Source organism: Scyliorhinus canicula, chromosome 20, assembly GCF_902713615.1.
Source record: "Scyliorhinus canicula chromosome 20, sScyCan1.1, whole genome shotgun sequence".
Lineage (NCBI taxonomy): Eukaryota > Metazoa > Chordata > Chondrichthyes > Carcharhiniformes > Scyliorhinidae > Scyliorhinus > Scyliorhinus canicula.
Genome location: NC_052165.1, coordinates 22100564 through 22113309, shown reverse-complemented (window position 1 = coordinate 22113309; position 12746 = coordinate 22100564). Strand labels below are relative to the sequence as shown.

The 12746-nt window shown below is 42.9% G+C and overlaps 1 protein-coding gene across 7 annotated transcripts in view; it reads left to right on the top strand.

Moving 5' to 3' along the window:
• LOC119955143 (ras association domain-containing protein 9-like) overlaps positions 1-12305 on the top strand; it is a 47544-nt gene extending 35239 nt beyond the window's left edge. For 4 of the 7 annotated variants that reach the window (XM_038781064.1, XM_038781066.1, XM_038781065.1 and 1 more), the window contains one exon: positions 10108-12305. In XM_038781064.1, coding sequence (XP_038636992.1) covers positions 10128-11321 — 1194 coding nt within the window. In that variant the 5' untranslated portion in view covers positions 10108-10127 and the 3' untranslated portion in view covers positions 11322-12305. Of the gene's footprint in view, positions 1-6779; positions 6882-7875; positions 7914-8021; positions 8051-10107 lie in introns of those variants that run through there. The other 3 variants (XM_038781063.1, XM_038781061.1, XR_005458392.1) reach the window with 3 other exon arrangements.
• Positions 12306-12746: the final 441 nt, after the last annotated feature.

Genomic DNA, 12746 nt, shown 5'->3' with positions numbered 1-12746 from the left:
CTGCTGCTTTGGGAAAGCAGGCAGCATAATCAAAGACATCTCCCACCCGAGTTATTCTCTTTTCCAACCTCTTCCATTGGGAAGAAGATACAAAAATCTGAGGACACGCACTAACAGATTCAAAAACAGCTTCTGCCCCGCTGTTACCAGGCTCCTGAATGACCCTCCAATGGACTGAACTGATCTCTCTATGCATCTTCTTTACAGTTGTAGCACGATACTCTTTATGCTTCACCCTATGTCTACGTATTGACATTGTTTATCTATCGGATGGCCCATATTTTCCATGTATGGAATTATCTCCCTGTACTGTATACAGAACAATATTTTTCACTGTACCTCAGTACACACAAGAAATCTAAATCAAATCAATCATTCATTCAAGAAAGGAGGGAGACAGAAAACTGGAACCTACAGGCCAGTCATTCAGAAAATGCTGGAATGAAATGAAGGAAACAGTCACTGGACGTTTAGAAAATCATTATATAATTCAGCAGAGTCCACATGGTGTTGTGAAAAGGAAATTGTGTTTCACAAATTTGTTAGAGTTCTTTGACAATATAATAAACAGGGTGGATAAAGGGGTGCATGAATATTTTTGCATTTAGATTTCTGGAGGTCAGAGCAGGGACTCAATCTTAAACTGTGCTGTCTCTTTTTGCATCAATACTTATAGAAAAGCAGTACACTGACAGGAAAGTAGAAGCTAAACCACAACTTTTTTGACGTACTTATTCAGTTTTTTTTTAAAGCTGTTAGCTAACATGAGAAAACGAACATAGAACACAAGTAAGCCATTCAACCTGTTCCACCATTCAGTTAGATCATTGTGCATCTGTAACCCAGCAATATCTGGTCCTGCAATTGTCCTTTTTTTCACTCTCACCAGTAAACCAATATGCTTTTGAAGGAAGGTTGGCCAAAGTAACACAAAATATCTTAGCACATAAGAACACAAGAACTAAGAGTAGTAGGCAATTCCGCCCCTCGAGCCCGTTCCGTCATTCAATACGGTCATGGTTGATCTCCTCTTGGCCTCAACTCCACTTTCCTGCCCATGCTCCATAACCCTTCAACTGATTATTAATTAAAAATTTATCTCCTCCTTAAATTTACTCAATGTCCCGGCATGCATCGCACTCTGGGTGGTGAATTTCACAGGTTCACGACCTTTTGACGGAAGTAATTTCTCCTCATCCCGGTTTTAAATCTGCTGCCCCTTATCTTAGAACATGACCTCTCGTTCTAGATTGCCCCGCTAGAGGAAGCATCCACTCCATGCTCACTTAGAACAGTGCAGCACAGAACAGGCCCTTCGGCCCTCGATGTTGTGCCGAGCAATGATCACCCTACTCAAACCCACGTATCCACCCTATACCCATAACCCAACAACCCCCCCTTAACCTTACTTTTAGGACACTACGGGCAATTTATCATGGCCAATCCACCTAACCCGCACATCTTTGGACTGTGGGAGGAAACCGGAGCACCCGGAGTAAACCCACGCACACACGGGGAGGACGTGCAGACTCCACACAGACAGTGACCAAGCCGGGAACCGAACCTGGGACCCTGGAGCTGTGAAGCATTTATGCTAACCACCATGCTACCGTGCTGCCCAATGATCAATACATTTTAACATCTTGTATACCTCAATTAAATAATAATAATAATCTTTATTATTGTCTCCCATTCTTCTAAACTCGAGAGTATAGGCTTAAACTGCTCACCCTCTCTTCGTACCCACCTCATCTCTGGAATCAATTTTGTGATTCTAAACTGCCTCTAAACTGCCACCAATGCAACTACATCCCTCCTGAAATAAGGGGACCAAAACTGTACACTGTACTCCAGGCGCCACGCCTTTTACAGTTGTAGCAACACCTCCCTACTTTTATACTCTATTCCTTTAGCCATAAAGGTCAAAATTCCATTTGCCCTCCTTGTTATCTGTTGAATCTGTATACTAGTTTTCTGAGATTCATGCACGAGGGAACCCAGGTCTCTCTGCACTGAAGCACTCTGAAGTTTCTCTTCATTTGTATAATAAGTTTCCTTTCCATTTTTTTTTCTGACCAAAATACATAACTTTACACCTATCCATGTTAACCCCCATCTGCTAAATGTTGGCCCACTCACCTAACCTATCTATATCCATTTGTAAATTTCTTATTTCCTCATTGCAACTTACTACCCCACCTATTTTAGTGTCATCTACAAATTTGGCTTTAGTACCTTCTATCCCTACATCCAAGTCATTAATATATTGTCATGTGAGAGTACCTTTAAGAAATGGGTGTTTAGAAATGAGTATGTATATAAATATCTGTAGTGAGAGTACCGAACAGGCGCCGGAATGTGGCGACTCGGGGCTTGTCACAGTAACTTCATTGAAGTCTATTTGTGACAATCAGCGGATTTTCATTTAATTTCATTTCATTTAGGAAATGGGTGTTTACTACTGCAGTGTTGTCAGAGAGTGGGTGGAGCTGGGCTGTCTGTCAGCTTTTTACTTTTTTTGAGCAGGCTGCAGGGTGTGTTTTAGTTTCGTTTTCAGTGTTGGAGCTGAAGCCAGACCAAGCAGCAGGTGTACTGCTGTTCTCTCTGCCATCAAAAGACTATCTCTTGATCATTTGGTGAATTCATAATTATAAATGTTTTCAGTCGTGACTTTAACCTGATGTGCTTCTGATAAAGGTTTTGTTTTTAAGTCGTATGGATGTTAAAAAGGAAAGCTTAAAGGTTTACTGAGTGGCGTAGTCTTTGGAGGTTGTATTTGAATTAATGGTTGCTAATATGTTCACTCTATGTTTTTAAAAGGTTAACTTGAGTTCATAGATTAAACATTATTTTGCTTTAAAATTACATTTCCATTTCTGCTGGACCACACCTGAAAAGTGGGCCCTTGTGCTCCCCATAACCAAAACCTATTTAAAGTTGTGGGTCAGGTGAACTCCATGATACACTTTGGGGTTCTCTAAACCCTGGCCCATAACAATATATTGTAAATAGTTGGGGCCCGAAGAATGAACCCTGAGACACCCCACTAGTTACATCTTGCCAACCAGAAAAGGACCCATTTATCCTGATTCTCTGCCTTCTGTAGGTTAGCCAGTCTTCTATCCAAGCTAATGAATTACCCCAAATCCCATGTGATTTTTCTTAGTGTATTAACTTTTTGTGCTGTACCTTATCAAATGTGTCCTGAAAGTCAGGCATCCTACATCTGCAGGATGTCCATCATCCACTAGGCTTGTTACATCCTCGAAGAACTCTAGCAAATTAGCCAAACATGATTTACCCTTCAGAAAACCATGCTGATTCTGATGGATCGCGTTTTGACTTTCTAAATGTCCTGTTATTACTCCCTTAATAATGGATTCTAACAACTTCCCAATGACAGATGTTAAACTAACTGGTCTGTTGTTTCCTATTTTCTGCTTCCCTCCTTTTTTGAATAAGGATGTTCGTATTTTTCAAATCCACTGGAACCTTGCCCGCACCCAGGGAATTTTAGAATATTGTAACCAATGGATCCAATATCTCCGCTGCCTCTTCCTTTAAGATCCTAGCACGAAGACAAGCAGGCCCTAGGGACTTGTCTACCTTCAGTCCCAGTAGTTTGTTTCATACTTTTTCCCTATTGTTGATGATTGTTCTAAGTTCCTTCCTTTCTATTACTTCTGCATTACCTGTTACTATTGGGGTGGTACTTGTGTCCTCCACCATAAAAACTGAGGCAAAATATTGATTTAGTATCTCTGCCATTTCTGTGTTCCCCATTATTAACTCCCCAGTCTCATCTGCCAAGGACCATATTCACTTTAGCTACTCTCTTCCCTTTTATGGAGTTTTGGAAGCTTTTGGTATCCTTTTCTATAATTTGGACTAGTTTTCATTCATAATTTACCTTTGCTCTGTTTTGTACTTTTTTAGTAACCCTTTGTTGGTCTTTAAAAGTTTCCCAATCTTCCAGCCTGCCACCGATCTTTGCAATATGGTATGTCTTTGGTTTTGTCTTTATGTTATCTTTTATCTTCCTTGCTCAGCCATGGATGTTTTTCCCCCTCTTACAATCTTTCTTCCTCTCTGGAATATATTTTAGTTGGGATTAATTAAATGTCTCCTTAAACAACTGCCACTGCTGATCAACTGCCCTACCTTTTAGTCTTCCTGCTCAGTCCACTTGGGCCAAATCTATCCTTAATGCAACTTCATTACCTTTTGTTTAACTTCAGAATGCAAGTGTCAGACTCCAGTTTCTCGCCCTCAAACTGACTTTGAAATTCTACCATGCTATGAACACTCTTCCCTCGAGCTCCTTTAACTATGAGGGTATGAATTAATCTGACCTCATTGCACAGTACCAAATCCACAATAGCCTGCTTCTCGGTTGGTTCCACAATACATTGCTTCAAGAAACAATCTCTAACACACTCAATGAACTTTCCCTCAAGACTACCCTTGGCAATTTGATTAATCTCGTCTATGTACATATTAAAATCACCCATGAATATTGTTGTGCCTTAATTATAAGCCTCCAATATTTCCTGGCTTATACTTTGCCCCACTTTGGAACTACTCTTTGGGGATCTATAGATTATTCCCACCATGGACTTCTTTCCTTTGCTATTTCCACCAGTGACTTATTTCCGTACCAGTTGACTATATAAAATTGAAGTCTTAACAATCAAAACGATAAGTTCCTTTAAGATCAGCTTTAGCATTTGATTGATGTTGTTAGTGACAAAATTACCTTTGCAATTCCATGTCCACCTCACCAGACATGTAAGTAGCGCAGGAACATTGAGTAATAAGCAGTTAGCAGTCTCTCATGAAGTCCGTGCAATTTTTAATATAATTTCATCCATTTAATATATTGGATGATTTATAGAATGAAATGAAATGAAAAATGCTTATTGTCACGAGTAGGCTTCAATGAAGTTACTGTGAAAAGCCCCTAGTCGCCACATTCCGGCGCCTGTCCGGGGAGGCTGGTACGGGAATCGAACTGTGCTGCTGGCCTGCTTTAAAAGCCAGCGATTTAGCCTTGTGAGCTAAACCAGCCCCTGGAATGTGCTAAGAACAAGGAGCAGAACCCCATTCAGCCCCTCGAACCTTCTCTATCATTTAATAAGATCATGGCTGATCTGATAGTAACCTCAAATCTGTAGCCCACATACCCCAATAACCTATTACCCTCTTGTTTACCAAGAATCTATCCGCCATTACCTCAAAAGTCTTTGAAGACTCTGCTTCCATCCTCTTTTCCGGAAGAGAGTTCCAGAGACTCGCAACCCTCCGAGTGAAGAAATTGCGCCTCATCTCCAGTCTAAATTGGCGACCCCTTATTTTGAAATAGTGATCCCTAGCTCTAGATTCTCCGCCAGGAGGAAGAATCCTCTCCACTTCCACCCTGTCAGAACCCCGTATATGCTTCAATCAAGTCACCTCTTACTCTTCTAAGCTCTAGCAGATACAAAGCCTAGCCTGTCCAACCTTTCCTCGTAACATCACCTGATCACTTTAAGGTGCTCATGGTAGAAAAATCTTTGAAACTCAGAATCAAACAAAATTGACAAATGTTTTCCGTCATCCCTTTGTTGGCCAGAAAGTTGATCTAAAGGACTATCTCAAAACCTCCATCACATTTCCTACTCCATTGAGTAATTTCAACATTAATGAGAAATCATTTCATTCCTTTTAAGCAACTGAGGTCAAGCTCAGCAGTACATTGTGAAATGTCATTTTTATTTATAGGTCCATTCAAGTACTAACATAGCATTCTCAATTCTCTAAGAATCCATTGTTCTAATCTAATCTGTCTAACAGTAACTTTGAAGGTTTGGAATGCACGGTGTCTGAATCCCGATCATATGTATTAGTTAATAAAAAACATTGTTATAAATGCCGAAAATACTTGGAATGCATTTTTCATCAAGGCTTAATCTATCAAAGTAGATATGTTCAAAAATAATCGTTGCATTTTATAAACAATTCCAAGAAATGTAGAATGTCTGTAAAGACATTTCAAAGGAAAATGTTAAATCTGTGCAATGGAACCTTTAATGAACATATCATTTTCACAGTAACTTCATTGCAGTGTAATGTAAGCCTACTTGTGACACTAATCAAGATTATTATTATTATTATTTACCTGAAGGATGAATCATGGAATGTTAAACAACATGTTTTGTAAAGTGAATTGTGTTCATCACAACGAAGCAAAGTTTATAATTATAAGTCAGGGAGGCACATTTTTAACAGGCATTTGCACATAAGGATGATAAAGTGCCTGATTAATTGTTTTGTGATTCACCCATACAAAATAGCCTGGAACTCTTGAGAAGTCCAATACCATGCAATGTGTGTAACATATTAAGTTATTGTCTTATATTCTAATAAGCATTATGTCACCACTGTATATTGCATCATACAGAACTGGCTTTAAGCAATTTGAAATGCATAAATAGCATGATTGCCGAATATCGTTGTCATATTAATTTTAAAAGAGACATGCTGTTGAAGCTTTTCATCTTGGACTCATCAGAATAGCTCACAAGATAAACCAACCATCAAGAAAACAACAATTTATACAGCATGAGAAGAGAGTGTTGATTATTTGGCAAGTGGACTCTGATTGGTAGAGGTGTTGCTACAGAGAATGCAGCAGAGAACAGTTCACGGTCAAGCTTTTGTTCAAATTCTTTTTCTACAACAATACTCAAGTTTTGCTATGATCAAATGCCTATCATTTTTGTATTTTGTTTTCTATCCAGCAACCAAAGCCAGAATTTTAAACTATGTGGAAAATTCAAGAATTGTAGGTGTCAGGAAAAGAGGAAAGTCAATGTAAAATCCAAGAAGATTGTTCAAGATAGGTAGTTATGGGAGAATTTTGAATTAGATATGAGGACAACTGATTGTTCTGCTGCATCCTGATTTCAGATATGTCATTCGCTAGTGCCCATTGTCAATCAAAATATTGTTGAGGCCAAATTCCTTCATCCCTCTCGCAAGCAATGAAACCGAATTCTTCATTTTCCTCAATCCTGGGATATGAGTGTTGCTGGCATTTATTGTCCATACGTATCACACTTGAGAAGGTAGTGGTGAGTCAGCATTGTTGACTACCAGCAGTTCATAGTTCTGTCAGGCAGGAATTTCCAGGATTTTGACCCAGCAACATGAAATGATCTCTGCTCCTGGTCCCACAAGTGTACCCAAGGACAGGACAAGGTTAGACCATTTTGATATTCTAAAGGGCATGCACACCAATATGGCCAATGTTGGATGCTCAGTACATAAGGAAATGAAAATATGGCAATGCAGAGCCACGTGCACGTGCCACCATGCTAAATGCGAGATGTCTGCACAAAATAAGCAATGTTAAGAAGATGACTGATATATTAAAAATAAGTATCAATCTGAGGTTTTCCAGGGCATAATGCCAGTCTGGAGATCTGTTGGAGCCTATTTGTGCCCCGCCACGGATTTGATATTCGTACCTTTCCAGCATCCATATCACTGGGCACACAGGAAGTAAAAATTATGGGAATTTTAATAGTTGAGGTCATCATATCAATGCTGCCACCTTCCTTCTGTTAGTATTTTATCTCCCACCTGTTCAAGCGCCAACTTAAATTTCACTGCAGTTGTTCCGCAGGAAGGTCAGCCCACGCCTCCAGGCCCATTCAATTCACCACCGTCCTTCCCCCATTTACCTCAGAATTGTTTCTGGAACTTGAGGAATATGGGTCCTGTTCTTGTTAAATGTCAGAGAAAATCAGGGCCAATGATAAATAAGTTATAGTGTAAATCGTTATATTAATAGTAAATAATGGTAAAATATTAAAAGTTTTTTGTTAAATTAAGGGGCAATGAAGCATGGCCAGTCCACCTACCAAGCACATCTTTCCGTTGTGGGGGTGAGACCCACGCAGACATGGAGAGCATCTTCAAACTCCACACGGACAGTGGCCTGGGACCGGGATCGAACCCGGGTGCTCGGCTCCGTGAGGCAGCAGCACTACCATGCCAGCCAAAAATAGTAATAGTTATATCGTAATGCTTTATTTGAAGTATTTGCTTCTATATATACTGAAGACCTGAATGTTATGATTGCATGGTGAAATAATTCAGTTACATCAACAACCTATTGTTGCAACAACTTGCATTTCTTTTGCGTCTTTAAGGTAGTAAGATATCCCATGGTGCCCTATAAAAAGCATCATCACTGTTATCAATGAGCCAAATGTGACTTCAGACTAGCTGACCAGTAGTTTTGAAGGATGTGGAAGAGGTGGAGAGGTTGCAGGAGAGAATTCCACAGCTTAGGCATGGTGACAGTGGTTAGCACTGCTGCCTCACAGTGCCAAGGACCTGGGTTTAATTCTGGTCTTTGTGTGGAGTTTATACGTTCTCCCCATGTCTGCATGGGTTTCCTCCAGGTGCTCTGCTTTCCTCCCACAGCCCAAAGATGTGCAGGTTAGGTGGATTGGCCATGCTAAATAGCCCCTTAATGTCCAGGGATGTGCAGAATAGGTTCTGGGTTACGGGGACAGGGCAGGGTGGATGGGAGAGTGCAAATTGGTAGAGTGCTCATTCAAAGGGTCAGTGCCGTCTTGATGGGCCGAATGGCCTTCTTCTGCACGGATTCTTCGGACCACAATGACTGAAGGCTCAGCCACCAATGGAGAGCCAGGAAAAGTCTGGAAACACATGAACTATCAACTTGTAGTAAACAGGATCCAGGAAAGTTAAAGTCCAGATTGTTATTTTGAAACAACTGAGATTTAAAACAGTCAAAATGAAAAAGGAAAATAATAAGGAGCTAGAGACTCCAGTAATTTCAGTTGGTCAATGTGACCTCTTGTTAGAGGTAGGAGTAATTAGCAAGCGATTCTGCTCCCATCATTATCCAGTACCCCAGACACAACATTGTCCCTATATAGGGACTGAATGTTGTTTAGTACGCTTCACCCAAAGCTCACCATCAGTGTACATATCTAAGAATGACCATGCTTGGGGAACAGCAGCATCTCATTGGGAACTAGACCTTTTAGCATAATTAAGTAAATTCAAAAACAGGGTGGGTGGTGGGGGGGGAGTGGGGGGAGTCATTTCGAAACAGTCTTAACCATAAAGGCAATATTTGTCATGGGGTTTCAAAAAATACCAACAGTACTAATTAAATAAAACTTCTATTTGAAACAAGGTTTCACTTGCATACTTTTGCACCGAAAACTAAATGGTAACCACATACTTTATCTGATGATTAGTGCATTAAAATGCTCTCCTGTTCCTAGACTTTGAAGATGGAGAGCTCCCGAACGGGTACCAGGCTAAGTCTGTTTCCTTCAAGCAGCATTGTAAAGGCAGATCCCTGGGTAACTGGTTATTAAAGCGTTTCGGGTGTCACCAAGTTATAAGAAACGGCCGAAAAGGGAATAAAAAACAAGTGAGGGAGGAGCCCTTAGAAAGCTAGTTTCGAGCAGACTTCGACAAAAAAAAAATCCAGCTACCAAAAAAAAATGTAAATATTCTGAAAGTGAAGGATATTTTCAGAAATGAATTGAGAAGCTTGCGAGCAAGGTGACAAGATTGTCCATTCAGAGCAAACAGGTCAATCCTCTGTTGTGGCAAATCAACAGGGGCTGGTTTAGCACACTGGGGTAAATAGCTGCCTTTTAAAGCAGATCAATGCAGGCCAGCAGCACGGTTTAATTCCCATAGCAGCCTCCCCGAACAGGCGCCAGAATGTGGCAACTAGGGGCTTTTCACAGTAACTTCATTGAAGCCTACTTGTGACAATAAGCGATTTTCATTTCATTTCAGTAATTAATGGGGAACATTGCTTCAGTCTTTAACCTGAGGTGGAACAGCCCGAGGTGCCAATTAAGAGATGTGTTTTTGGTTAGAGAGGCAATATTGTCAAAGGGAAATGCAATAGAGGGGGCAGGGAGGTTTTTCTTTGGAAAATACCTGCAGCCACGTGATGGTGTTAACTTGCAGCTCTACTCAGTGAAGTTTCTTGTTGAGAGAGAGAGAGAGAGAGAGAGACTCCCATGTGTCCTAACACAAACTCGCCCTCTTTACTCTTTGCAGATCTCTCCCGAGCTGTGACCATGGGCTCCCCGGAGGGCGCCGAGATCTCGGTGTGGGTGTGCCAGGAGGAGAAGGTGGTGCGCGGCCTGACCAGGCGTACCAGCTGTGCCCAGGTGGTGAGAGCCCTGCTGAAGGATCACCTTGCCAACGCCGGAGACGCCAGGTTGCTGCACGCTGCGCCCGGGGATTACTGCATCGTGGAGAAGTGGAGGGGCTTCGAGAGGTGCCTGCCTCCCCTCACCAAGCTGCTGCGGCTCTGGCTTTCCTGGGGCCCGGAGCAGGCCAATGTGCACCTGGTCCTGGTCAAGTGGGCAGCCTCCCTGCCCGTGCCAGGGCTGCGGGCAGCCGAGGCCAGGGTGGTGCAGAGCAGCCAGGGCCAGAGGGAGCTGGCCAGCCCTGCCCAGTACATCAAGAAGCTGCCGGCGGACAAGCAGAGGAGGATGGTGCGGAAAGCGTTCAGGAAACTGGCCAAGATGAAGAGGCTGCGGCAGGGGCGGGAGGGGGTGGAGACCCTGCTCCACCTGATCGTCTCCCAGGACCACACCATCCGCCAGCAGCTGCAGAGGATGGGGGAGCTGGACGCGGACATCGACAGCTTCGAGTCCCGCCTGCACTGGCAGCGGGCACAGGACGAGGGCGAGAACTACGTCCAGGAGACGTATTTAGTGGAGAGGCAGCCCGGTGGGCAGGAGTGGCAGAGCAGGAGGCTGGCGCTGCCCCAGCTGGAGGCAGAGCTCCAGGGGCGGCGGCAATGCATCGAGCAGCTGAGCAGGGACATCGAGCAGGAGCTGGTGCAAGCGTGGGGGCCGAGTGGCCAGGACTCGGGGCAAGGCGAGCCCCCGGGCCAGGAGCAGGCAGAGGCGGCCAGGCTGCAGAGCGAGCTGCAGAGGAGTATGTGCAGCGCTCTGCAACTCCGCCAGCACTTCCTCCACATCCAGGAGCAAGTGAGGCAGCAGGAAGTGCTTCTGAGCCAGGGGCAGGAGGAGTGGCAGCTCTTGGCACAGCAGCTGGGCTCCCTGAGCCTGGCAGAGGGCGCACAGAGCCCTCTGGCTGCAGGGTGCCAGGACCCGGAGCCAGTGAGGAGTGGGTGTGGGAGCCTCACCCCCTCCGATGTGAACGACACCGACTCAGACACGGGGATAAGCTCCACGCACAGCCAGGACTCGGAGCCGCCATGTGTCCAGGTGTTCCCCACTACCCCCAACTATCTTTAACAATAAAAAAAAGTCCTTGGTGTGTCCAGGACGTTTTAATCCTTCATATGGATGGATAGCAGGTGTGCCTTTAAATCCAAACCTATCCGGAATATGTGACTTTAAACTGAATGCCAAGCCAATGTTTAAGAAGATTGAACGAATTTGCCAAGCTGAATAGGATTTTGCACTTAGATTATTTAAACTAATGTCATTTTTCGGCCACTCAAACTCGAAGCAAAGATTAGACTAAACATTTTACAAGTGACACTTTCTGACACCTAGTTGGACATTCCAAGAACAACGCTTGAGAAACACAACATGGATTCTAGTCGCAAAACTTAGAGAGAGTAGAGGACACAGACAGCGAGTCCGATACATTCCAATCGCCACTGGTGTATGCGGGACTACAATAACCTGGTCCCTCAAACTTTCCTCAAGCGTGTGCCGACACTGCAGAGCATGGCAGAGCATTGTTTAGGGTGACAGAATTCGATAAGTAACTTCCAGACAGTAAGCTCCTAACTGCACTGTTGCTTCAACACACTTTTATCTCGGGCAGACCTACGAAAGAGCTACGTAAGTTCACTCTAATACAAAATGTATTTAACCGATGAGTTATATGAACAAAGTCAACTAGAATATGTTTCACAGTCACAGGAAAATAAATGATATGAATTAAACTGCTGACATGTTTTTGGCTGGGTGCCAAAAATGAACAATAAGTTGTTAAGACTCATTTAGCTGAATAATTATCAGATTGGCATTTACAAAAGTCAGAACAGGGTGATTATTTTGCACTGTGTATATGAGCCGCAATTTCAGACAATGATTTCCCTGAACAAAAGAAAAATGAACGCTCGGGAATGTTTTTATTTAGTTATTTCTGTACAAAAAAATGGACTGCATGTTTAACTTACCAGAAAATGAAATCGATTGTAGAGCCTATTGTGACACGCCAATAAAAAGTCTATTGGTTTAAATGTGACCATTTTCTATTTTGCATCCTGGCCTAAGTTTGCATCTTTTTCCACCTGAGCACAAAGCACCAGTGGGGCAGATAGCAGAAAGAGAAATCTGTTGGGGAGGAATTCACATGGGGAACAGAACCTGGCTAAGAGTCCTTTCACCAAAATGAGTTAAAAGCCAAGTGCTTTGATGCTGTGTCATGCAATCCTGCCTGCATTCCAACAGAGAAAGTTCTATTTTCACCTGTACCTTCATTGCTTTGGAATTCATTTCAGAAAGTTTCAATTGCGCGCCTATCGATTGTGTGCTGCCCGACTCGAACTGAGGTCAGGTACATGACATTGTTCTGCCACTGACAAGTTCTGGTTTCATTCCTAGAATCACAGATAGCCATGATGTGGAGATGTTCAGGTGAATCTCCATTCACCTGAAGAAGGAGCCGTGCTCCGAAAGCTCGTGTTTGAAACAAACCTGTTG